Genomic DNA, 23,230 nt, shown 5'->3' with positions numbered 1-23,230 from the left:
ATTAGTTCATTTCCTAAATGTTGTGATTTTCAGATTGTACTTTACTAACCCATTATTCACATTTTGTTTGCACAAATATCGGGCACTTCACATACCCAAACCCATCTCAGTATATTATTATATTGTAACTATGTATTGTGAGTATGCCACCCATATTCATGGGTATGTGCTGACCTCTGCCTGAGCCCTAGTACCGCCGTTTCTCATTGTTGGCACGTAATATACTTATTTTTGTTTGTTTGTTTTTTGATTGAATCATTTCCCTATTTTTCAGTTGATTTTTAATTAAATCTTCTTCTTTTTTGCTTCTTTTTTGCTTCTTTTTTGCTTTTTTTAAATTTCTGTCACACATGGACACCCACACATACACAAGTTTGGACAGCTATCCAGCATTAACTTCCATTCATTATAGACAGCCTAACCCTAGTAACCTTTGCCAGGACCTCAAATGATATTTTGCCTCATTAGAACAGGGGTCCCTATGAGGACTACTGGTCCAGACAAGGTCAGTGTTTATATGCGGGCGCGCGCACACAAACACACACACACACACACACACACACACACACACACACACACACACACACACACACACACACACACACACACACACACACACACACACACACACACAGAAAAAGAGATGACTGCTCTTAGCAACAATAAGTGGCTTGCATTATTATAATAAATATTGTTATCACTGTTGTTATCACTATCAGGTGACTTTTGTATCATTATTATTTGCTTGTTTGTATGTTCAGTTTTATGGGTTTGTTGGGTTTTGTTTATTTTTATCGCGTCTTTTCACAGCGTGTCTCTCACAGCCTCTCTGCACTAATACTTTTTTTTGGGAAAAAGTTATGGATATATATTGTGTGGAACTTTTTAATTTGTATTATTAGACTCAAATCTTTTTTTCACTTACTTCCTCATTTATTTTGAAATTTTAAACCAGAAGCTCTGTGGTTCCTTCCAGACGCCACACTGACGGTTTGTTAATGTCCAGCAATTGCTAGAAAAATAATGGCTTCATCATCGTAGTAAAACACCGGTATATCGTCTTTATCTAAACGTAGCATTCAAAGAGTCAACAGATCCGATAATGTATGCTCTTAGTTTGACACACATATCCGTTACATAGCTTTATAACATTAGCCCGGCAGCTAACTAGCGTAAATTGACGTTAACGTTGGACGATGACGGTAAAGAGACATCCTCGGACATGTCTCATACTGCTCGCCATCTTTTTGCTCGTTTTGAGTGAGCAGCTGGTGCAAACAGCCTCCGAGTATGATCCCTACAGAATCCTCGGTGTCAGCAGGAGTGCCAGTCAAGCAGAAATCAAAAAGGCATACAAGAACCTCGCTAAAGAATGGTGAGTGACTGACATGTGAAGTCCCCTAGCTAGGCCATCACACACCATGGCTATGATTTAGTTTACAGTGCACATTTGACACATGAACGACTGTTTTTTATCAAGTAACCCATCTAAACCTGGGCTTATTCAGGTTATCTGGTCTCAGATAACACCGTTTTTTGAAGCCCTGTATAACTTAACAGTGATGAGTGGTGTCCTATATGGGCTTTTTCAGGCATCCAGATAAGAACAAAGACCCTAAGGCAGAGGACATGTTCATCAAAGTCTCAAAGTCATATGAGGTGAGTGAAATCAAACAGTGCTCTGCGTCACATTTCACGTAGTACTGTAGCTCCAGCTGATGCCACTTACTTTCTATGTGACAGTCTGTTTCCTCTTTTTTTAAATCATAGTATAACATTTGATCAAGAGCACAATCGTCTCACCTATGTTCTCTGTCACATACAGATTTTGTCCAATGAGGAGCGAAGATCCAACTTTGATCGCTATGGACAGATGGATGAAAACCAGCCCTTCGGCCAGTCACAGCATCAAGGTTTCCGCAGCTTCCACAACAGCTTCTACTTTGATGAGTCTTTTTTCCATTTCCCCAGGTACGCCAAGTTCAGATGTGTAGTCTATCACTCATATACTTATCAGTTTAATTTTGTTCGACAATATTCAGAATCAGAAAACACTGATGAGAGTCTCCTGTGTGTTGAAGGGAATTGTCTCATTGTCACATGTTTGTGAAGACACTGATGTTAGAGGTGTAAATTATTAGCATGATTATGACTTTTCATGTTTTCTGCCTGTAAGACAGATAAAATAAGACATTTAATGACACCAGTTTGAGCTCTGCTAACCTGAGAGTGGAATTTGTCTTTTTGAAACATTTTACTTACTGGTTAAATAAAAAAAGATTGATTGGTAACGATAAGTGGCAGCCAACTATATAGATTTTTAGAACTCATTATAGGTAATATAAGGATAGAAATATTACCATGTTTTCTAAAACTATCTTCCTAAATTTCTGTTAGCAGAATTGTCCTTTTTGATGTTTTTATGAGAAAAGGAGCAAGATTTAGAACCAGGAGTTCTACGTTTAAAGTCTAATGCTTAAGAAAAAACGCTCACTGTCTGCTTCTGACCCTCCTCCAGGTCCAGGGACTTTGCAGACAGCAAGTACCTGCTTCACCACGCACAGTTTAACAGCGACGTCCTTCCAGACAGCCACAAGAGGCCGTACCTCATCAAAGTGACCTCTGAGTGGTGCTTTGCATGCATCCACATTGAGCCTGTGTGGAAGGAGACAGTGCAGGAGCTGGAGCCGCTGGGTGAGGCTGCTGTCACTACACTCCCATCACTCTTCCCCCGTCCACACTCCCACAGGACTAGGGCTGCTTTTCCTAAAAGCATCATAATATAATGTTGATGTTTGCTCAGTTGCTAGCCATTAGAAAAAATGCAATTCTGAGTATTAAGATGGTTTACACAGAGCGGCCCATTTCTTTAATTATTCATTAGGGTTTATTTGTTCTTCCTGGTTCCCTGGAACAGAGTGTGAAGCTAAGGGAGGCATTCGGCCCTGTGAAACATTGTTTGGCACTGGAGATGAATTTAAAGTTAATTTAGCTAATTAGCAGTACAGCATTCCCAGCGCCCTTCAGACTAAGACTGATGTTTGGTCTGAAATAGTTAAGTGGCTGGCAACTGGAAATATGTCCTGCATACTAATGTAACACATTGTACTTCTCTATGCTACAGAAATCAGTCATAAGCTGTATGTTAATAATCTATTATTAATATTAACAATAATAATAATAATTTGTAGGTTTGTAACTATGAGCATCATCTCCCAGATTACACATTTGACAGGCTGTTCATATAAAAATTTTGACAAATGCAGCTTTTGCCCATTTTAGATGCAAAGTGTTTAACAAAATTCCCCTGTGTAACAGAACTTTGTTTCAACGCTTTTCCTTTTGGTTATCTCAAAGCCGACATTGGCTTGTTTTCTCTGTTGCTGTGGTATTCAGTGGTGTGGATACACAGGATTCTGTAAGACACTAAAACACTATGCATTTTTTATGAACCGGATCCATGAGACAGTGCCTCACTAATTTCAAAGACTGATAAATATCCCACAGCATGGAGTGCTTATTTCCAGAGACTATGTCTTGCCCCAGAGCTGCATGGTGGTTATTTAGTGAAATAGAGGAATTACCTTACAATAGAATAGTTATTTTTTTACAGATTTCACAGACCAATTTTAATATGTGAATTGGACATGTAGGCATATTTTCTGCAACATTCAGAAAAGATTAATTTGAATGTATAATCTCTAATATCCATCTATGAGTTCACAGTTGTGTCACCCATTCAGTTTATAGGTTTATAAGTAGACATAACACATTACCATTACTATTTTAGATTGTATTGTTCCTTCATTGCAAGAGTGCCTTTGTTTTGCTCTACTGTATGAGATACATATCAGTCTTTTTCAACTTCTACACCAGGTGTGGGCATTGGCATTGTGGACTTGGGTTATGAGCGTCGTCTGGCCAACCAGTTGGGAGCTCACCGCGCCCCTTCCATCATCGGGCTGGTGAACGGCAGGGTAACCTTCTTCCATCAAGCTGTGGTACGAGAGCACCTGCGACAGTTCATTGAAGACCTGCTGCCCCAAAGGCTGGTGGAAAAGGTAAATTTAGTACAATGTGTGCATGTGAATAACACTGCTCTTCAGTTAAAGTACACTTTAATTTAATTTAGCAGGAATGCATATTATATATTACATATACATACCATTAATACATTTCTATTGCTTTTCCAGATCACAGATAACAACTACCTGACTTTTTTGGATAACTGGCATGCGGAGAATAAACCCAGCGTTTTCTTGTTTGACCAAGTCCCCAATGTTCCCCTACTCTACAAGGTAATCTCTCATTCACTTATACACACACTGCAACTAGCAAACTTATTGTTCTTAATCTTCTCATCTTTATTTTAATATTTATTTGGGCTCTCACCGTCCCTCTCAACTCTCCAGTTAACAGCATTTGCCTACAGAGACTATGTTCGTTTCGGCTATGTGGACCAGGGCGACACACACAACACTCGGCTCCTGCGGCAGTTCAACATTAACACATACGCCCCCACCATGCTGCTGTTTAAGGAGGACACAGAAAAGCCAGTTGACATTATCCAGGTACATTATACATTGTACAAAATGATGCATTCATGTTGCTGTTTTTCAAGCGTGTCCCTTGTCCTACTGCAACCTTTGCTTTACCACCCTTATATCCCCTGTGCTTCCTCTCACACAGGCCAGAGGGATGAAGCGGCAGATCATGGATGAATTTGTCTCCAACAACAAGTTCCTGCAGGTGCCACGGCTGATCAACCAGCAGCTGTTTGATGAGCTGTGTCCTGTCAAGCAGTTCCACAGACGAAGGAAGTAAGACATTATATGACAACGGTTGTCATCACTCACTTAAGTTGAACCCAAAGGAGTCTTCTGTCTTGCCTGTTCTCTGCTTGTGTATTCCTGTAAAATTGATGCAGAAGGGAAAGTAAAACAAGGAAAGCTTGACCTTGAAATCTAGCATCATACGACAAATGTAAGGAGTTAACTGAGCTGAATGGCTTGCAGGTACTGTGTGCTGCTGATCACAGGTGAGGACCAGGCCTTTCTTCCGGGCAATAAGGCCTTCCTGGACTTCGCCTCAGCTAACAGAAAAGAGGTGCTGCGCTTTGCATACGTTTATCAGCGTCAACAGCAGCCTCTGTGTCAGGCGCTGCTTCAAAACCAGGATGCACTCTCACCTCAGGTCAGTTGCAGAGTACTGTAAAACCCTTCATATATGTTCTGAACATGCAGGAAAACAAACTGAATTTTGTTATAATGGTCAGAAATAAATATTGCTATGACAAAAAATATCACTTCACACCTCTCTAATAAACTATTAAATAAAAGTTTTTAGGAGTCTGCATTAATCAGATTTTAGTCTTGTGCACAAACTCACCAACATGTCGCTAAAATCATAAGTATGGTACAAATTAAGCTATCTGAAAAAACTAGAAATTTCTATTCTCCACTCTTAACAAACATTTTTGCTGATAAACCTTTTTTATCCAGGACACACAAAAATGGAAGTTGTATCAGATGAACACAAAATGTTCAGAAATTGATATGTGTCAGATTACTGATGTTTGCATTCTGAAAGTCTGAAGCGCCTCAATTTACAGTAAAAGAAAACTGCTTTTTATCACCACTGACAGGTGGTGATTCTGGAGAGGCGGAGTCAGGCTGGAAAGGTCCTTTACCGCTCTGTGAGTGGTGGCTGGAATGGCAGTGAAGAAGACAAGTACCGCCTCCATGAACAGCTGGAGCTTCTTCAGAAAGACCCCACCTACCTGAGCTCAGATGCCACCCTGCCAGAACTCAACAACGAGATGGCCCCCGTAAGAGAGAATGCAGACATATACATCAATCTGACTGTGAAATTTGAACCAGAGCGGATTGTGGATTGATGTCACTGTTTTCTGCTTAATTTCCTCCCACCAGATATTTCTCATTCAGTGGATGAATGCGGCGTATGATTACATCCTTCAAATATACGATGACCTTCTCTACTCAAACTGGTAAGACAACACTCATCCAGGAAGTCTCCAGCATGTCATGCAAAAAAGAGAAAGAGAGAAATTGTGGTGCACTTTTGCTGATGTTTTTGAAATGTATCGGAAGCTGAATCATGCTTCTGCATTTAAATGTTACCATACCCATCTGGTGGGGGCTCTGTAGGTACATATTCAGTGTGTCCCATCAACGCTGAGATGCACATGTAGGATAAATAGGCTACATGGAGAAGTTTAATCGTACATCTCAGTACTGATGGACAAATTGGTATTTTGTGATCTAGTAAAGATATTTTCAGAGATTTCTTTGGGTACACTAAATAATAAGTGCACATCACTTCCTGTTTGTGATCATGGAAAACACATCCCGTGTTGAGAATTTGTGAGAAATTGTGAAATTTGTTCAGGCACATAACTTTATATTGAACTTTTTCACTGTGTAATGTGTTCCCAGTTGTCTAGAAGTCATGGACATAATATTATGATTTGAATGTGTCTTCCCTCAAGGCGAGAGATGATGCCCATCCTGTCGCTGATTTTCTCAGCTCTCTTCATTCTTTTCGGCACCGTCATCATTCAGGCCTTCAGGTGAGAGAGGCATGGTCCCTTTTCAGTCTGAGACATTGTACACTTAAACATTTGAGTTGAAATTATTTTACTTAAAATGTCTACAGTAGAAACTTATTCTTCTTATTTGTCTTATTTTACATACATGATTGTTTCTAAGTTTGACTCCAGCTGAGTCACATCCTGGCTGGATATTGTTGCCTATTAAAGGTGTCAGAGCTCCTGGCGTCCACACTGATGATTCTCTTTGCTGTTGTGTGTTTTCAGTGAGCCAGGTGAGAGCAAACCGCGGTCACCAAAGCGAAAGGAGCAACCACAAACTCAAGACGATGCATCAAGTAGAGCTACTACCTCGAGGTAATGTAGCAACATGAACAGGGCTGCTGCTGATAATTTGGGTGCCCTAAGCTTTATTTGGCGTATAATGAAACTATACAACAACAGTATATATTACATTATAAAACTAACTATAACACAGGCAAAAAAACCAAAACAGCATAAATATGTGGAAGTGTAATCTTCTACAATAAAATAAACCAAATAATTAAAATGTCTTTATCAATGTTAACATTATTGTAAAAAGAAATAAAGTATATAAATAAATGAACTGTACTATTAATCACATGTAACAGAAGAAAAGTCAAAAAACTTTGCAAAGATAGTCACCTGTATATTATTCATTCATTCATTCAAGCTTTATTTAAACTCGAGAATACACTGAGTTTTTAAAACTTATTTACAGTGTCGTCGAGTAATTACAATCATTAAAAAAAAAAAATTACACTACACAACTATAGAATGGGCAAAAACAATAACAAAATACATGCATACGTATTTTGAAGTGCAATTATCAATAAAATAAACCAAAGAAATATATTTTCATTATCAGTGTGATTTTGGGAACACTACACTGTACAAGAGTGAAATTAATGAATATTTAAATTCTCCAAAATTATGCAAAAGCACATTTTCCCAAACTAAGCGTTGTAATATAACCAAGATTTTTGGAGACACTATACTATATATATACACTGAACAATTGAAGTTATTGAATATTTTTGTATTATTTCTTTTCGGTGTTGCACCATGTAGGAACTGCAAATCTGTGAATATAAATCAAACTTTACCGAGGGGCTGTTTGATACCCCCGGCCACACAACATGTGATGCAGGCATACAACATGTGAGCCTGACATGAAGCAAACACAAGTTGGACACAAAATACTTTGACCAAAGGTGACAGCAGAACATCTACTGAGGGGAACCAAGGAGCAAGGGCACCAAAGTGTATTGTCCCTACACCTGCTGCCTGAATGGTGGTTCTTAAAAATTATTATGCAGTTGAATGATGTGTTTTCAAGTGGTTGGACAATGGGATGTTTGTTCTAACTTAAGCACACCCTTGAGTTGTCAAAGCAGCCCCTTAATGCCACAAGAAATTCTCTGTGTCTGTCCATGTTTGTCTGTAACCAGCTGATAGGTAGTTTTGCTTTGCTGAGGATTCAAACTGTATTCCATATCTGCCAGCCTTACTTTAATAATAATTAAGGTAATATATGTAATGTCATAATCAATAATTAAGAATATTTAAAACTCATGATGTTTCAGTTGCTCTCCTGTGCCAGTTTGAGACAACTTCTTAAATAAAATCACTGTTGCATTTAGACATAACTGTTTGTGTACATTGGCAGGGGTTATCCAGGATCAATATAGTGATTCAACTCTATCCATCGTAAATAGAAACATTTCCATTTGCTTTTTTGCTGTTAAGAGGACATTTAAGAACATTGGGCAGCTGTGTGCAATCACCTCACGTGGGTTGTGTGAGCTATGTTAAAAAAAAAAACCCACAACAATAATTAACTTGTTGACTGTGTTCTTCACAAGAGGACTTGGCTCTAGCCAGGAGAGATTTAAAAATACTTTACTGCTGTAAAATGTGGTCAGCTTCTTCTGTGGTGCTTAAACAATAGAATTTGTTTTTTTTAATCAGTCTTAATGCAGCACTCACATGCTATATGTACCTTTAGAGTATCATCAGTCACTGTAAACATTCTTTCTCTCGATACTGGCCATGAAGCAATCCCATCTGAATGCAGCTACACTGTAAAAAAAAAAAAAAAAAAATCTCCTAATCCACAGAAATAATAGTAATAATCCTACTTGTCATTGGTCCATACAGCCGTCCTCCCAAGAAGGACTTTGTGGAGGTGACAGAGCTGACAGACATCACGTACACCAGTAACCTGGTGAAGCTGAGGCCTGGACACATCAATGTTGTACTGGTGCTCACCAACGCCTCCAAGAATGCATTGCTCAGGAAATTTGCCAAGGAGGTCTTCTCTTTCTCTGGGTAAGTCTTAGTACTGCACATGTCAGGAAATCTTAATGCTATGCATCCATATTGTGGAGGTTTGTGGTTTAGAGCTTCTTAATCTTTGTCCTTTGTTTCTATTTGCTTTAGTGATATTGTAATAATTAACATTAAAATAACAGAATTAAGGCTAAATAATGGAGTTATTTTAAACATCAGGGACTTCAGTTTGTATCTCGTCCACTAAGATGCTCTTATTTCATACTTTTCATCGAGCATTGCTTGTTTTACCTATTAATCTCAAATCCCGCTGCCACTGCAGGACTCAGACCCTCCACTTCTCCTTCCTCAACGCTGACAAGCACCGCCACTGGATGCCGTCTCTCCTTCGCTCAGCCTCTGATGTTGCGCACAACGAGGGCCATTCAGATGAGGATGAAGAGTCTTCGGACTTCTCTGGCTACGTCCTGGCCCTCAATGGCTACAAGAAATACTTTTGCCTCTTTAGGCCCGTCTTCACAGGGGACGATCCAGGCGATGCCTCGTCCACGTCTGAGACCTCATTCTCCTCTGACAGCAGGAGAAAGTCCCGCTCCAGGTCCAGGTCCAGCTCCCACTCTCGGTCCCGCTCCCATTCCAGGGAGGACGGGGCACCCCCCAAGAGAGGCTCCAGCAGGGCCACTAGCATAGAAGTCCACCACAAGCTTGACAGGCTTGGACTGTGGATGGAGAGGCTAATGGAGGGTACCTTACCTAGATTGCAGGTCCCTGTGTGGCCGTCACTGGGTGAAGCTGCTAACAGCTCCTCCACAGAAAGCTGAGGTCAAAGTAAGAATGGTGTATGAATAGAAGCTTTTACACTTTATGTTCTTGCCTCTTGATTAAGTTCTTTAGCAAGAAAACTGCAGAAATGTTTCAGTTTTCTAAGGATTACTTTAGTTCTCTTTGGCGCTGGTAGGTTTCTGTACCGAACTGTTGCAGCCTGTTTACAGATTATTTTGTCTGTTAGATAGTGTGGTCACATGAAGACTGATGGCTCAAAATGCATCTCTGTGCATGTTAAAGATCTGAGATGAATGCTTATTAAGGCAAAGTCTGAGCTGCATAACGCTGCTTCATGAATGTGCAGAGGCAGAAGGAGGAAAACTACAAAAACATTTTCTCCCCATTCATTCCTTAAAATGTCAGAGCTGAGCTATAGCACATACATATACACTCTGTTCTGATTGCAGGCCAAGCAAATCTTTTTATTTCGCTCTACTTTTCGTGCACATGTGACTGTTGGATCGTTTTCACAGCCAACAGACTTGACACAATGGTACCAACATTAGCTGTAGCCTGTGTATGTGTGTAGTGATTCCTTGTATGTGTGCGCTACAGCTCAACACCAGTACTTTGTGTTATTTCCCTCTCTCGTCTCATAACATTCATGAAGTGAACTCATGCAACTCGAGATAAGCGCAGGTTTTTCTCGCTCAACTTTAGCAGACACGTCATCAAAGTCATTTGTACCACCTGGAGCCTCTGAAGTAGTTCAGAGGCTGAACACATCTTTTACACTTGGCAGTCCTCTAATCAGGTTTGGCATTGTTTCCTTCTGTTGGAGTATTTTGCTTTATGTCATCAGATCTCCACCTGGACTTTCTTTGGAAGCAGCTTAATGAGAGTAAAGACTAGAAAACTCAGTTTTTTGCACTGAATCTATAGATATATTGTTTTTTTAAGGACCCTTCAGTGGAACTCACTTATCAGCCTTTCATTATTGTTAGATCTGCCTCTACTCCTTTAAAATTCAAAGTTTAAACACATACAAAATTTCACAGCATAGTTAGCAGCTATAATAATTATTTCATAGATAGTACCACCACTCATATTTCAGTATGTTTTTTAAGGACTGATGAATACATGTTCTCCCTAATGTTTTCTAGTGCTGCTCAGAACAAGTTGCCATGTCTTTGATGCTGTTTTGTTTTAGGGATTAAATATTAAGTATGCTGACTGCAAAGTTTGAGCTGTGATGACATGAAATATAATTTTGTTTAAATGGTACCCAGAATGTTTAAATCTGCCTTTTTGTCTTTTCATGTCCTTCTTGTATGTGGCTGACTTCACAATTATTTTTAAAGTTCTTCTCATTATTGTCTGAATCAGGGAGAAACGAGACATCCTACCATGTCGTACTTGCCCTTTTTAAGCCTGGACCCTTAAACCACTGTAAATATTAACGCATGGAATAAGTAGACCTGAAAACTCTAATAAATATATAGTGAATTTGCACTGGTAACTTAAATGTTTCACTTGCTCTGTCTTGTCATTTTTACTGTGTAATTGAATCACTTGCTGCTTAAAAACAAAAAAAATTTGCTGACACTGTAACTCGTAATAATTATTTTTTTTATGGCATTTGAACTAACTATACCATTTATATCCATATCAGCTGTTAGAGATGAAACATTTGAAAAGAAACACCTTTTAAAACAGTTTATTTATTAAAAAGTGTGACCTGCTTTGATATTTATGTAATTTCCCTTCTGCTTCTTTAAACTAATAAATATTTTTATCTTCAGTAATACAGCATTCAATATGTAAATACAGGTGAACAGATCACTAAGGCACATTGCATTTTCCCGCTAACCATATGGCAATTATCTTGATGTTTTATTAATATTACAGTAATAAATATATGCTATTATTAAACATTTACCATAAATGGAACTACTGCTAAACACCAATACACGTTCCCTTCATTAAACACAATATTTGACAATTTCATGTTATGGGACCAACAATTTTGTGGTTTTTGTTGCTGTTGTTGTTATGTGTTTTTTGTCTTCATTAGAATCCAGGTCCAACACTAATTACGGGAAGGAATTCACTTTGTCTTTGGACAGGTCTTCAGGACCGAATGAGACTGGCAGCAGCTCACTCACAGTCATCTTCTGGTAGGATCCGTCAGGCTTTGACAGGTATACTTCCCAATCTGATCCAAACTGTGAGAAAAAACAAAAGAAAATACAACGAATAGCTAAATCCTCTCCCAAAATATTCCCTCTCACGTCATCTATGTGGTCCTGACAAACTGTGAAGATTGGACTTTTTGTTAATAAGAAACTAACATCTAGTATTTGTTAACCATGCTAGTGCTGGGAAGTGTAATTAAACATTTACAGTCAGTCTCTCAGAAACCAAAACTCCAGTTTAAAACTTTTGCACTGTTGTAAAGACCAAGCTTTGTATCTACAGACTGTAAGCTAAAAGCTATGCTATACCAGAAGACAGAATGTACCTCTCTCATGAACTGCCTGCAGCCACCACACGGGGAGATGAACTGGTCATTCAAGTCACTGCAAAGAAAATATGAGGTAGCTGAGAAACAAAACCTGCAGTCTGGTTTCGAAACAAACTAAATGTGCCATAGTTAGTAACAAGAGTCTGCATTTTAAAACAGGAAAACAAACAACAGGAGACCTCTTCGCATTGAACAAAGAGACCCTGTAGCCTCTGTTGGGTGTTTTAGACTTGTGTGTCACAGTATTGCTTTAATTCCCAAGTCAACTCAACTTTATTTATATAGCACTTTAAATCAACCACAGCTGAAACAAAGTGCTGTACATAAATAGATAAAATAACACAGGAACATAAAACAATTAACAAGAAATAAATACTAAAATAATTGTTTATTGTTTTTAAAACAAATGAAAAACAATAACTAAAAACAAACCATAAAGCACTAAAACAGGAGCAGAGTCTCATGCACGGTTGAAAGCCAAGGAATAAAAATGGGTTATAAGACAAGTTTTGAAAAATGGACTGTCTAATATTTAAAGGAAGTTCCTTCCATAATTTAGGATCAACAGAAAAAAGCTCTATCCCCTCTGAGCTTCCGTTTTGACCTCGGTACCTCCAGGAGCAGCAGATCAGCTGACCCGAGGCACCGAGCAGGAGCGTGGGGGTGAAGGAGCTCAGTGAGGTAAAGCGGGGCCAGACCATTTAAAAATTGTAATTCAAATTTAAAAACAAATAAAATAATCTTAAAATGGACTCTAAAGTGCACAAGCAGCCAGTGGAGGGAGGCCAGGATGGGAGTTATGTGCTCTCTCTTACGTACTCCAGTTAAGAGGTGAGCGGTGTGATGGAGGACTGACTGACTCCAAAATAAAGTGCATTACAGTAATCCAGCCGAGATGTGATGAAGGCATGGATAACTGTTTCAAAGTGCTGTTGTGCGAGGAAAGGCTTCACCTCTGCCAGCTGTCTAATGTAAAACAAGCTGGACTTCACCACAGCACTGATTTGCCGATCCAATTTAAAATCACTGTCCTTCTTAAAACCCAAGTTTGAGACTGTTGGCTTTAAATAATCTGCCAAAGGGCCAGTCAACAGGAGGGGGTTCACAAGGGCCAATGGGACCAAACAACATCACTTCTGGGGTTTTTTTCCTTGAAGTTTAAAAAGTTCAAGGCCATCCAGGCTTTGATGTCTTCAAGACATGCCAGAAGTGGTGTGAGGGAGAAAGCATTTTTCTTTTTCAGCGGCACATATATCTGACTTTCGTCAGCATAAAAGTGGAAAGAGATGCCATGCTTTCTCAGGATGGAGCCCAGTGGCAGTAAATACAGAGAGAAGAGCAGGGGGCCTAAAATCGACCCCTGTGGAACCCCATACGGCAGTGGAGCAGAGCTGGATTTCGAAGTTCCAAGGCTTACACCATAGACTGTATATAAGAAATGGACGTTACATCCGTGACGTCACCCATTGGTTTGTGGACTGCTGCTCGGAAGCCAATAGTTTTGGATCTGGGCAGCGCCATCTTGAAAATTTCCGGTGCATGCCAGGAAAAATTAAAACACGGATTCTACTTATATGGGCATCAGGAGGGGCATGAGGCGCCCTCCTGAACCTGTGAACCAATCAACCTGTCAATCACAGCGTAGCCACGCCCTAATGCATACCCTGCTTTATCGTCAAATATAAAATCAGGGAAGCCAAAATTTCAAAAATGAACATCATACTGCATTGAAGAAGGCTTTAAACTAGCGATTGAGACCATAAACACAATTTTGAAAACGTTTACTGAGGTTAGAAATCAAGTGAGAAGTTGGTGAATTCTCCATTGACTTGTATAGAGACGGAAGTCCTTTTGACACCAAAACGGTCCCCCCCCTGGTGGCCTTTTGATAGAATGCAGTTTAAATTACTTCATCATTTCAGAGGACCGGAACTCCCCGCCTGGCTTACACTCATGCTTCTGTCGGCCAGATAAGATTTGACCACTCCAGTGCAGTATCACAGATTCCCACTAGGTGGCGTAGCCGAGCCACGAGGGTGTTGTGGTCCACAGTGTCAAAGGCTGCTGTTAGGTCCAACAGGACAAGAATTACATGATCATGAGTCATTTGCCAGGAGGATGTCATTACAAACCTTTAATAAAGCTGTCTCGGTGCTATGCAGGGTTTTAAATATGATTAAAAGACCTCCAGGACATCATGCTCATCCAGAAATGACTTTAGCTGAGAATGAACAACTTTCTCCAAGATTTTTTAGATAAAAGGCAGCTTGGATGGGCCTTAAATTGGCCAATGTTAATTATGAATCAAAACACTTTTCTCTCATAGGGGAATTTTTTTTTTTCACAACATGTCTTCTGATGATGTATTTTGCCAACCTTTGACCAACAAATGGAGGTTAGGAGGAAAGATTGACTCACTATGGGAAATTCTGGTCATTCGCAAAAAAGGAAACTGAAAACAGAGAGTCATGGTTTGGTAATACAGGATATATGATTGTGCAAGGGCAGGGCAGACAGGACCAACATCTTGACAGGAAATATAGAACTTGCTCACCTGGCAATTGCAATCGCCTTGAAACTTGTGTGTCCCTCTGACACTGCCTTTGAAATAGCATTCCTCTCAGCACAGATGCCCAGATTGTAACATGCATTCTCCACATTGCAACCTGCCAAGGACACACACACATATACACATAAAAAGCCTCACTTTGCAAATGCACTTGCTGCATTGCCTGAAACTGGACATGATTATTTTTCTGATTTTCACATTCTATTTTATTGATAAACAACTCAACTATAAATCTAGAGACCAAAATTAATATTTAAAAATAATATATACTGTCACAATAAATATTACAGTAAAATAAATATAGAAACCTGTTGGTAATGTGCTGATCTGTAACTCTGCTGTAAGGTTTTCAAACCTCATCTGAGATTCTGTCCTTTCAGTTTGTGGATTTGGGCAACACAACTCAGGCGTTTCATGACACAGTGATGCTCAAATCTGTCTTTAAATCATCTCAATAACTTGTATTGTACTATTTTTTATTCAACTCCTGAACTTATGGTTTTCACTGTAACATCCGAGCTCAACAGAGGCTGCGGCTCACCTGTCTGTGTGTCTCTATGCAGGATTTTCATAATGAAATTAAGCTTGACAGTCATGAACAGTCCCGTTAGACAAGTTTTAGCTAATTTAGCTTCTAAATAATGTTTATGTCTTAATTACACATATGCAATAATAATAACTCGTGATCCACTCATGGAAAAGGAGAGATATGGCATTAAATAGTAAATATTTCTCCCAATAATTTCAAAGATTAATGTTTGGATTGATTAACTAACCTCAACTGTTACTGATACTTTGGTTCTTCATTAAAAAGTGAACAGATTGAGTGTGGTACAAATATTGGTACAGACAATCCAGACACACCTTGATATTGGTACGGACATGTCCCTACTGTTCATACCCAAATCTGTGCCCATGCTTTCCAGTGAACTAACATGGCCTTGTCTAATTGCATCACTGACAAATCTAGTCATGTCAGTTGTTAGGCAAAGAAAAATCTGTCCTGTCCATATTGCTGCAAAGCTTAGCAAGTCATGTGTCCCTCAGCAGAAATGTTTGGGGCCAAATGGCTGGCAAATAGCTGCGAGTACAAAGACCCACTGAGTTACTGTTTGACAGGGAGGGAAGTAAATAGACAGCCCATTTCATGGTGAAAAGGCCTCTTTTTGTCTCTTTTTTTTAATATAATCTTTAAAAAAAAATCTATATCCATTTCATAAAAAATCAAACATACTAATTTTTTCTAATGTGATGGTTTAATTTTCCTGTAGCAAATACCCTATATAAATAGTTGACTATATATATATATATATATATATATAAATATATACATACATATATATATATAGCCACGCCCTTACTGGGAAGTGAAAATACAGGCTTATCAGTGGCCCTCTGTAGAGAGACATGCCACATTGAAAGGTTTGTGCTGAGCTTTACTCACTGAGTCCAGTAATGTTAACTGTGTATTGTCAGGCAATTATTAACAAAGTTAAGCAAACTCACATCTTAGATGATCTCAAACAACAACAAAGCAAAAAGAGCAGGCATGCTCTGGTATGTTATGTCACTGGTTATTTGTTACTGCTGTTAGTGAACAATATAGTTAACTTTTACATCATTTTTTTTAGATTTACATGACTCTTTCAAATCTAATTTCTGATAGTGACAAACAACTTATTAGCTGTAAAGAATACACTAACTCTCTCCTCTTTGATCTTCCGCGGAAATCTCTTCACAAACTCCAGCTGGTACAGAACGCAGCTGCTCGTATCATAACCAGAACTCCCTCTATTGAACACATCATTCCTGCCCTGCAGCAACTTCATTGACTCCCTATCAAATCCCGCATTGACTTTAAGATTCTACTCCTCACTTTCAAGATCCTTCACAACCTGGCGCCATCATATCTCTCTGAACTTATTCACATCAACACACCTTCCAGAACTCTCCGATCCTCCTCTGCCAACCAGCTCTCTGCTATTAAAATGCATTATCATTATTATTATTATTATTATTATTATTATTATTACTGTAAAGAATTAAGAAAAAGCAGATATTAAGTAAAACATGATTTCCTTTTTACCCTCATACCAAAATCACATTTAACCCACATACCAGACCCTGACATTCTGTATGTTAAGTTTCAAATGAACCTCACCTGCAAACACGTGATTGTCAAAGGTCAGGAGAGCAGCTCCCACTCTGAATTTGCTGTAGGGGCAGTAAGCGCGCTCCTTTGCCTGCTGGGACTGTTTGATCAGCTTTTTGACTGTTTCCAGTGATATTTGTCTTGAACCTTGGTCATTAATATGCTTCACTTCTCCACTAGACTTGACTTGGTCCATACTTCCTCTCTGGGTTCGAAGGCTTCTTTTCAGTCAATGAATGAGTCATGGGGACCCAGCTTTAAATGTGAAAGAAACAGAGGGGAGGGAGGGGGAGAGTGTGCAGTCTCAGCCAATCACTATCTGGGATGACAACACCGCTGTCATGAGGTAATATGAGATGGTTCTGGTCCTCCATTTATTACCCATGTACAACTTTGAACAGATTAGATATTAAAGATGACGTTCAGGAAGGTCAGGTACATTAAACTGTAACTGTCTGACTGAAATAGACTGTAAAATTATTTATTGTTATTCAAAACAACCAAATACACAATAGATAAGATCTTATCAATAGATAAGGTCCTAGGTAGATGACACAGTGTGAGAAAATAAATATCTTTATTGTTAAGTTCAACCTCTCTTTGCACTCTGAAATGGAAGCTACAAAGACAAATATGTTCCCTGAAATGGGTATGGTCCAAAATCTGTGACATGGTTTTACATACACTGAACAAAAATATAAACGCAACACTTTTGGTTTTGCTATATTTTGTTATATTGTGTATGGGTCAATGACGTATAAGGATTTTCAACAACTCAATGTTAGAATAATAAAACCAGCATATCTAATGCAGTAGTTCAACATTCAGAATGTTGTATACCTGAACATTCATATTACAATGTGAAAGTGATTTTAGTGGGGGTTTTCAAGATTAATTGGCAATGGCCTTAAAAAAAAGTCATGTGGTGCGACCATGATTCATCTTGAAATATCTTTATATAAATAAAAGATCATCATTTACAAAAACATTTTAAAAATGCAAATACTTTGTTTCCAAACACTTTATATTACTGAAAAAAAAAAGATGTGAAGCGTGTTAAGTAAATTAATTTATTTCAAGATGAATCATGGTCGCACGACATGACTTTTTTTAAGGCCAGTGCCAATTAATCTTGAAAAACCCACTAAAATCACTTCATTTCAAATTTATAATATGAATCTTCAGGTACACAACATTCTGAATGTTTGAACTACTGCATTAGATATGCTTGTTAGGGACCGAGCCGAAAGGCAAGAGGGCGAGGACTCCAGAGGAGTCCTGCCCTTGCCTGGAGGCAAGGACCCTATTGAATTTGTATGGACCGAGCCGAAAGGCCTTAAAAAAAGTCATGTCGTGCGACCATGATTCATCTTGAAATGGCCTACCGCCTCTTTGCAGTAGTGCACAATTTGCCGTTACATGTGGGATTTTCGACGATTTTTCAGGCTTTTCAAAATATATATATTATTCCTGCATACTTTCAGTTACAGACTCCATTCAAACGTCAAAATGTAGCCACAAGTCTCATCTATAGATGTGTGTAATTTGGTCTGGCTATGTTTTATACTTTTGATCTGTGGACCCACATGCGCACACTGTTCCTCTCCCATTCAATCAGTACTCTGCCTGCTGTCTGTGCATGCTCTGTCCTCATGTGCTCAGTCGTTAACTACCATGGCAACGACTGTGTGTGTGGCTCAGCCAGGTTCATTTGTGGTCTTAGTGTGCCATTTATTATTATGTTTCTTCAACCGCCTCTTTGCGCCTTAATTTGACTCCCTAAACCTGCTCCAAAACTCACCAAATGTGGAATGCACATCAGGTCTGGCCATAAGTTCAATAAAATGGAAAAACAAACAACGTCGAACTCTCTAGCGCCACCTAGAAACACTAAAACGGCCACTACGCCTGATAGGAATGTCGTAGAAAGATCAAACCAAAACTCAATTGTTTGTCTTATCAAGACCTACAAATCACACGCTGACACCACTGACCTAAATCCAACAGGAAGTGCACAGTTTGCCTTTTAAATGTATGATTTTGGACGATTTTTCAGGCTTTTTCAAAATATATATATTATTCCTGCATACTTTCAGCTATAGACTTCATTCAAACGTCGAAATGTAGCCACAAGTCTCATCTATAGATGTGTGTAATTTGGTCCGGCTATGTTTTACACTTTTTGATCTGCGGATACACATGTGCACCCCGTTCCTCTCCCATTCAATCCCACATCTCCAGTCTGCCAATGCTCTGCAGTCGTTAACTACCATGGCAACGACTGTGTGTTGGCTGAGCCAGGTTCATTTGTGGTCTTAGTGTGCCACCCAGTGGAGAAAACTTGTCATGATACCTGATAAGGAAGTTTTTTGATTCTAGTTCAAGTTTATTGACTGTATTATTATGATTTTAGATATCTGTGCAGTCTGTCAACTATTTCACTGACATTGCTGTCAAAGTCTAAATCAAACACGAATTACATGAGCATGAACTACAAACATATCTACAGGTTTCACTGGAAATAAGTTCCTCTCCTGTTTGACTCATCAAAGTGGCAGTTCATTTCAGTTGCTCAGTCTAAATGTCTACACAGACAGAGAGAGAGATCGTGTGTGTAACGTGTATCTACTTATTGCAGTGTCCAATAAATGCCCGGGTCTGAATGCGTCTAAATGCACCCGACGGAAACCTTTCCGTTTCGCTGCGGCCCGACGTGCGCAAGGGGGCGAGGTCCCGCCCAACGCTGCTCGCAGCTTTAATTTTTTATTATTCTACAATTGAGTTGTTGCAAATCCTTATACGTCATTGACCCGTATGTAGACAATTTTTTAGATCTTTGAGTTCAGCTCATGAAAAATGGGAGCAAAAACAAAAGTGTTGCGTTTATATTTTTGTTCAGTGTAGCTTTTGGAAAACACAAAAAATATTTTAGATTAACCCGAGTGTTCACTAAATGGGTAAAAAGTCACTTCACTATGTATTTTTACATGTGTGTTTAATGAGTTCACACTCATGGGATGTATGTATGTTACAGATACAGTACTTTATTTATATGAAATATATTTATTTTCCTACCTAAAGTATTGTTTATATAAAAGACAACATCAACAACAACAAAAATATAAATTTAGGCCTTTGATTTCATTAGGATCAACTCAAAGCTTCATATTGATGGGGCTCGCTATAAAGAGTCTCATCAGCTGTTCTGGATGACCCAGTTGATCCATCCGAGGTAGTTTCTAACTTTAGTGTAGACACCAGGGTAGTAAGCATAGGCACAGCCGATGCCCCAGGACACAATACCCTCAAATTTACCGTCACAGACAAGAGGTCCTCCCGAGTCACCCTGAAAATGGAAAAGTCGTTCATTAAAAACCTTTTCATTCAGGGAGTGTAACACGTTAATATAAAACAAGTGTTTGACAGATGAAAAATCTGACTTTTATATGATGTACAACTTATGATTCATAAATGGAAATATGTGTTTGTCTTCCTGCTGTAGTTACAAATATTATCAGTGCAATTAACCTTTATAGCTGCACTTCTCGATATTTCTATATTAACAACAGATCAAATAAAGCCAGAATTCTCTCATCAGCTTTGTTTCCAGTGATAGAAGGCAGCGGTCTTAAGGGAAAAAGCTCTGATAAACTGATAATGTGCTGCTTGGTTAGCACCAAACAGTAGATGGAAAAAAAATGCAGGAGCCTTTGAGAATAAGTTCTGCAACACTCAGTTCCATGTTCCACCTGACACAACTTGGTCTAACGTAGTACACACAAGTGCCTAGCAAATGATAATTTTTATTTTTGGAGACAGATATATACAAAAAGTAAGAGTAGGAAAATAAGACCTCTGAGAAGATGTAGGTATTTAAGCAATTTTTGAAGACAGACAGACATTCTTGTAACCGAATTAAGCTTGTTAACTTATTCCACCATCAAACATACGCGAGAATACACTGACATTTCCTGCCTCACAAAGTAGGACTAGTCATTTTTCATTTTCAGGTTGTAGTGAATGAGAAGGCGCATAAACCTGAAGGACGGCATTGAGGAGAGTACGCGCCATTAGTATTCTGACCTGAATGACAGTGGAGAGAAATGAGAAGTTGAGTGAGCTTTTTGATGCTGCTAAATTTTGGGCCATTTGCAGAGGTTGACTGAGCTAGATATTAAGGTTGTGATGAACAGAAGGACTGGCTGGGATTACAAGGAATTCAGTCTCAGAGAAGCCGAGGAGGTGTTTCGTCATCCATTTTGAGATACCATTGATTGATATAGGTAGGATTGTCAGGCAGGAAGGACAAGTAGAGCTGGGTACCGTCAGCATAGTGGTAAGATGGAAAGAGAAACCATGTGAGTGAATAATTGTTCTGCCAAGTTTCAGAATAATAATCAAAGAATGTATCTCTAAACAATTCGGAAAAATGCATATCGGTCTTGGTTAGTGCAAGACTTATATCACATTTTGACATGTTATTACATTATCTGGCAGTATTTGATTATCTGTTGCTGTGACAAGCAAAAGTAATCACATACTTTCTCTGTTAAATGGCTTCATTCCTCACCTGACAGGAGTCTTTCCCCCCCAGGTAGGAGCCAGCACAGATCATATTTTCTGTGATCCTGAAGTAGTAGTAGTACCAGCAGTTGGGGATGATGTCTATATCCACAGACCTCAGCACAGATGACAGGCTGTAGCTGTTGAGCCAGGTCACACCCCAGCCGCTGACTGTGCACTGGGTACGGCCAGTTAAGGGGGGCGAATCGGGGGCTGGCAAAGGAGCTGGCTCTACCATGGCATTGATGGTGGCTGGCCGGTCCAGCTGACCCAGAGAGAACATGTCAGTCAGTCAGTCACTATAAAAAGCTAGTACTGAAAGTGGCATTAATTTATTCACATTAAAAAATGAGCGAAGACGGTTATGGTTATGGTTATGGCTGTGAGTTATCCAATAAAAGGTTCAATGTGTATGTGTTTCAGACATGTTTATAGTTCAATAGGTAGTAAACTGCTAAGGGAGTCAGACATTTTCATTTCGAAATTTCATTGTATCTTGTGTGCAATGACAATAAAGCTTCTTTATCTTTATCTTTATCTCTTTATTTCCTGGTGTGGTGAAATAGTTGGAGTGCTCTTGAATGGCAGATACAATTTAAAAAAAAAATCCTTCTGTGCACACTAAAAAGCAGTGAGTAATTTTTCTTATTTCACAGTCTTCACTTACCTTAAGCAGCATGATATCGTTATCAAATGTCCAGTGTTGGTACTGGTAGTGCCTGACGACTAAGGAGACATTGAACAACTGTTCAAAGCCATCTACTTGGTTGATTCTGTGCTCATTCAGGACCACTTGGATCAGGTGTCTCCTACAAGAGGAAAGTATAAGATTTTTAAAGTGCTTGTCTTTGGACAATAAAACAATACAACACCATGTAAAACTTTAAATTAGAACAGATTATTTGAATGTTTGTCCTCTACACTTAACAGGCTATGAGCCCAAATCAAATGTAAGGTGCAGCCTGTGCTTCAACAAGTACATCTGACCTCTCAATGCCACTAGTGTAGAACTGCAGTAACTTACGGTCTCCAGCAGTGGGCAGCAGACACCACCCACTGTGGGTGGATGAGGGTGCCTCCACAGAAGTGGTAGTTCATGAACAGGAGGGAGGCTTGATACTTAATGGAGTAGGGATACACCTGTGCACCCCCAATGATTCTGTTCCCAGTCACACCTGAGAGTTAGACAAGGAGGACATGAAGATACTTCTGCTAAAGTATCATGTTGTATTCATAAATGAAAGAACACTTTATGATAACATGATAACATCTAAAATAATATGTAATATAAAATAATCTCATAGCTTTTAGGTTTTACTTGGGTAGAGTTACATGAAGCCAGTTGTGTGCCTGTAAATGTATTCTCAGTAGTAGATGCCATTGTTCATCACCTGTTAGGCTTACAACAAGCAGCAGGAGCAGTGAGAGCTGACGGGATGGAGCCAAGTTCATCTTAGTTGCTACCAAACAAAAAATGAAAAAAGCACAGACAGATGTGGTCAGTATCACAGGCTGTAAACTGGTAAACATGAAGGAAAGACTTGAATAACACTGGGTTGTCTCCCATTTTTCATTTGACTGATTGCACACTTAAAGAAAAGGGCTTACAATGTCCAAATTTTGTTGGTTTGAAATGTGAAAATAAAAAAGCATCTTGCATCTAAGATCGTTAGAATGGCAGAACAAGTTTATTTGCTCTTGCACAACTCTGCAGCCACCCTGAAGAATCTAGAAATATGTTTGAGAAAACTCTCTGATCTCATGCAGTAATAGAAA

At 39.1% G+C, this 23,230-nt stretch overlaps 3 protein-coding genes across 3 annotated transcripts; 1 reads left to right on the top strand and 2 right to left on the bottom strand.

The window, feature by feature from the left end:
* The first annotated feature begins 1,013 nt into the window (after positions 1–1,013).
* Positions 1,014–11,296, top strand: dnajc16l (DnaJ (Hsp40) homolog, subfamily C, member 16 like). The gene is made up of 15 exons (XM_062443592.1): positions 1,014–1,375; positions 1,593–1,659; positions 1,826–1,971; positions 2,519–2,694; positions 3,877–4,061; positions 4,194–4,298; positions 4,413–4,571; positions 4,690–4,820; positions 5,016–5,193; positions 5,645–5,827; positions 5,931–6,007; positions 6,509–6,589; positions 6,836–6,925; positions 8,750–8,920; positions 9,204–11,296. The coding sequence occupies exons 1-15, from the start codon at positions 1,197–1,199 to the stop codon at positions 9,700–9,702; spliced, it is 2,427 nt and encodes an 808-aa protein (XP_062299576.1). The 5' UTR covers positions 1,014–1,196; the 3' UTR covers positions 9,703–11,296.
* Positions 11,297–11,347: 51 nt separating this feature from the next.
* On the bottom strand, positions 11,348–17,131 carry LOC134004403 (cytidine deaminase-like). Its single transcript, XM_062443660.1, has 4 exons — positions 16,901–17,131; positions 14,725–14,836; positions 12,168–12,225; positions 11,348–11,871 (listed from the first exon to the last, which is right to left on the bottom strand). Exons 1-4 carry the CDS (start codon positions 17,085–17,087, stop codon positions 11,740–11,742), a joined length of 489 nt encoding a protein of 162 aa, XP_062299644.1. The 5' UTR covers positions 17,088–17,131; the 3' UTR covers positions 11,348–11,739.
* A 2,956-nt stretch (positions 17,132–20,087) lies between these two features.
* Positions 20,088–22,906, bottom strand: LOC133977304 (anionic trypsin-2-like). The gene is made up of 5 exons (XM_062415415.1): positions 22,846–22,906; positions 22,479–22,629; positions 22,122–22,263; positions 21,462–21,719; positions 20,088–20,237 (listed from the first exon to the last, which is right to left on the bottom strand). Exons 1-5 carry the CDS (start codon positions 22,904–22,906, stop codon positions 20,088–20,090), a joined length of 762 nt encoding a protein of 253 aa, XP_062271399.1.
* Between the last annotated feature and the right edge of the window lie 324 nt (positions 22,907–23,230).

This window comes from Scomber scombrus, chromosome 3, assembly GCF_963691925.1.
Source record: "Scomber scombrus chromosome 3, fScoSco1.1, whole genome shotgun sequence".
NCBI classification, from domain to species: Eukaryota; Metazoa; Chordata; class Actinopteri; order Scombriformes; family Scombridae; genus Scomber; species Scomber scombrus.
Note: the sequence above shows the minus strand (reverse complement) of the source record. Positions and strands in the feature narration are given on the sequence as shown.

What these genes read in the sequence shown, in the direction of transcription:
- dnajc16l (XM_062443592.1), top strand. Translation starts at nt 1,197, where the DNA reads ATGACGGTAAAGAGACATCCTCGGACATGTCTCATACTGCTCGCCATC. An exon ending in AAGAACCTCGCTAAAGAATG is followed by an intron (nt 1,376 to 1,592) that starts GTGAGTGACTGA and finishes GGGCTTTTTCAG; the next exon opens with GCATCCAGATAAGAACAAAG. An exon ending in AGGATGCACTCTCACCTCAG is followed by an intron (nt 5,194 to 5,644) that starts GTCAGTTGCAGA and finishes CACCACTGACAG; the next exon opens with GTGGTGATTCTGGAGAGGCG.
- LOC134004403 (XM_062443660.1), bottom strand. Translation starts at nt 17,087, where the DNA reads ATGGACCAAGTCAAGTCTAGTGGAGAAGTGAAGCATATTAATGACCAA. An exon ending in TGACAATCACGTGTTTGCAG is followed by an intron (nt 14,837 to 16,900) that starts GTGAGGTTCATT and finishes TGTCCTTGGCAG; the next exon opens with GTTGCAATGTGGAGAATGCA. An exon ending in AAGGCGATTGCAATTGCCAG is followed by an intron (nt 12,226 to 14,724) that starts GTGAGCAAGTTC and finishes TTTTCTTTGCAG; the next exon opens with TGACTTGAATGACCAGTTCA.
- LOC133977304 (XM_062415415.1), bottom strand. Translation starts at nt 22,906, where the DNA reads ATGAACTTGGCTCCATCCCGTCAGCTCTCACTGCTCCTGCTGCTTGTT. An exon ending in GCTTGTTGTAAGCCTAACAG is followed by an intron (nt 22,630 to 22,845) that starts GTGATGAACAAT and finishes TCTAACTCTCAG; the next exon opens with GTGTGACTGGGAACAGAATC. An exon ending in ACGATATCATGCTGCTTAAG is followed by an intron (nt 21,720 to 22,121) that starts GTAAGTGAAGAC and finishes TCTCTGGGTCAG; the next exon opens with CTGGACCGGCCAGCCACCAT.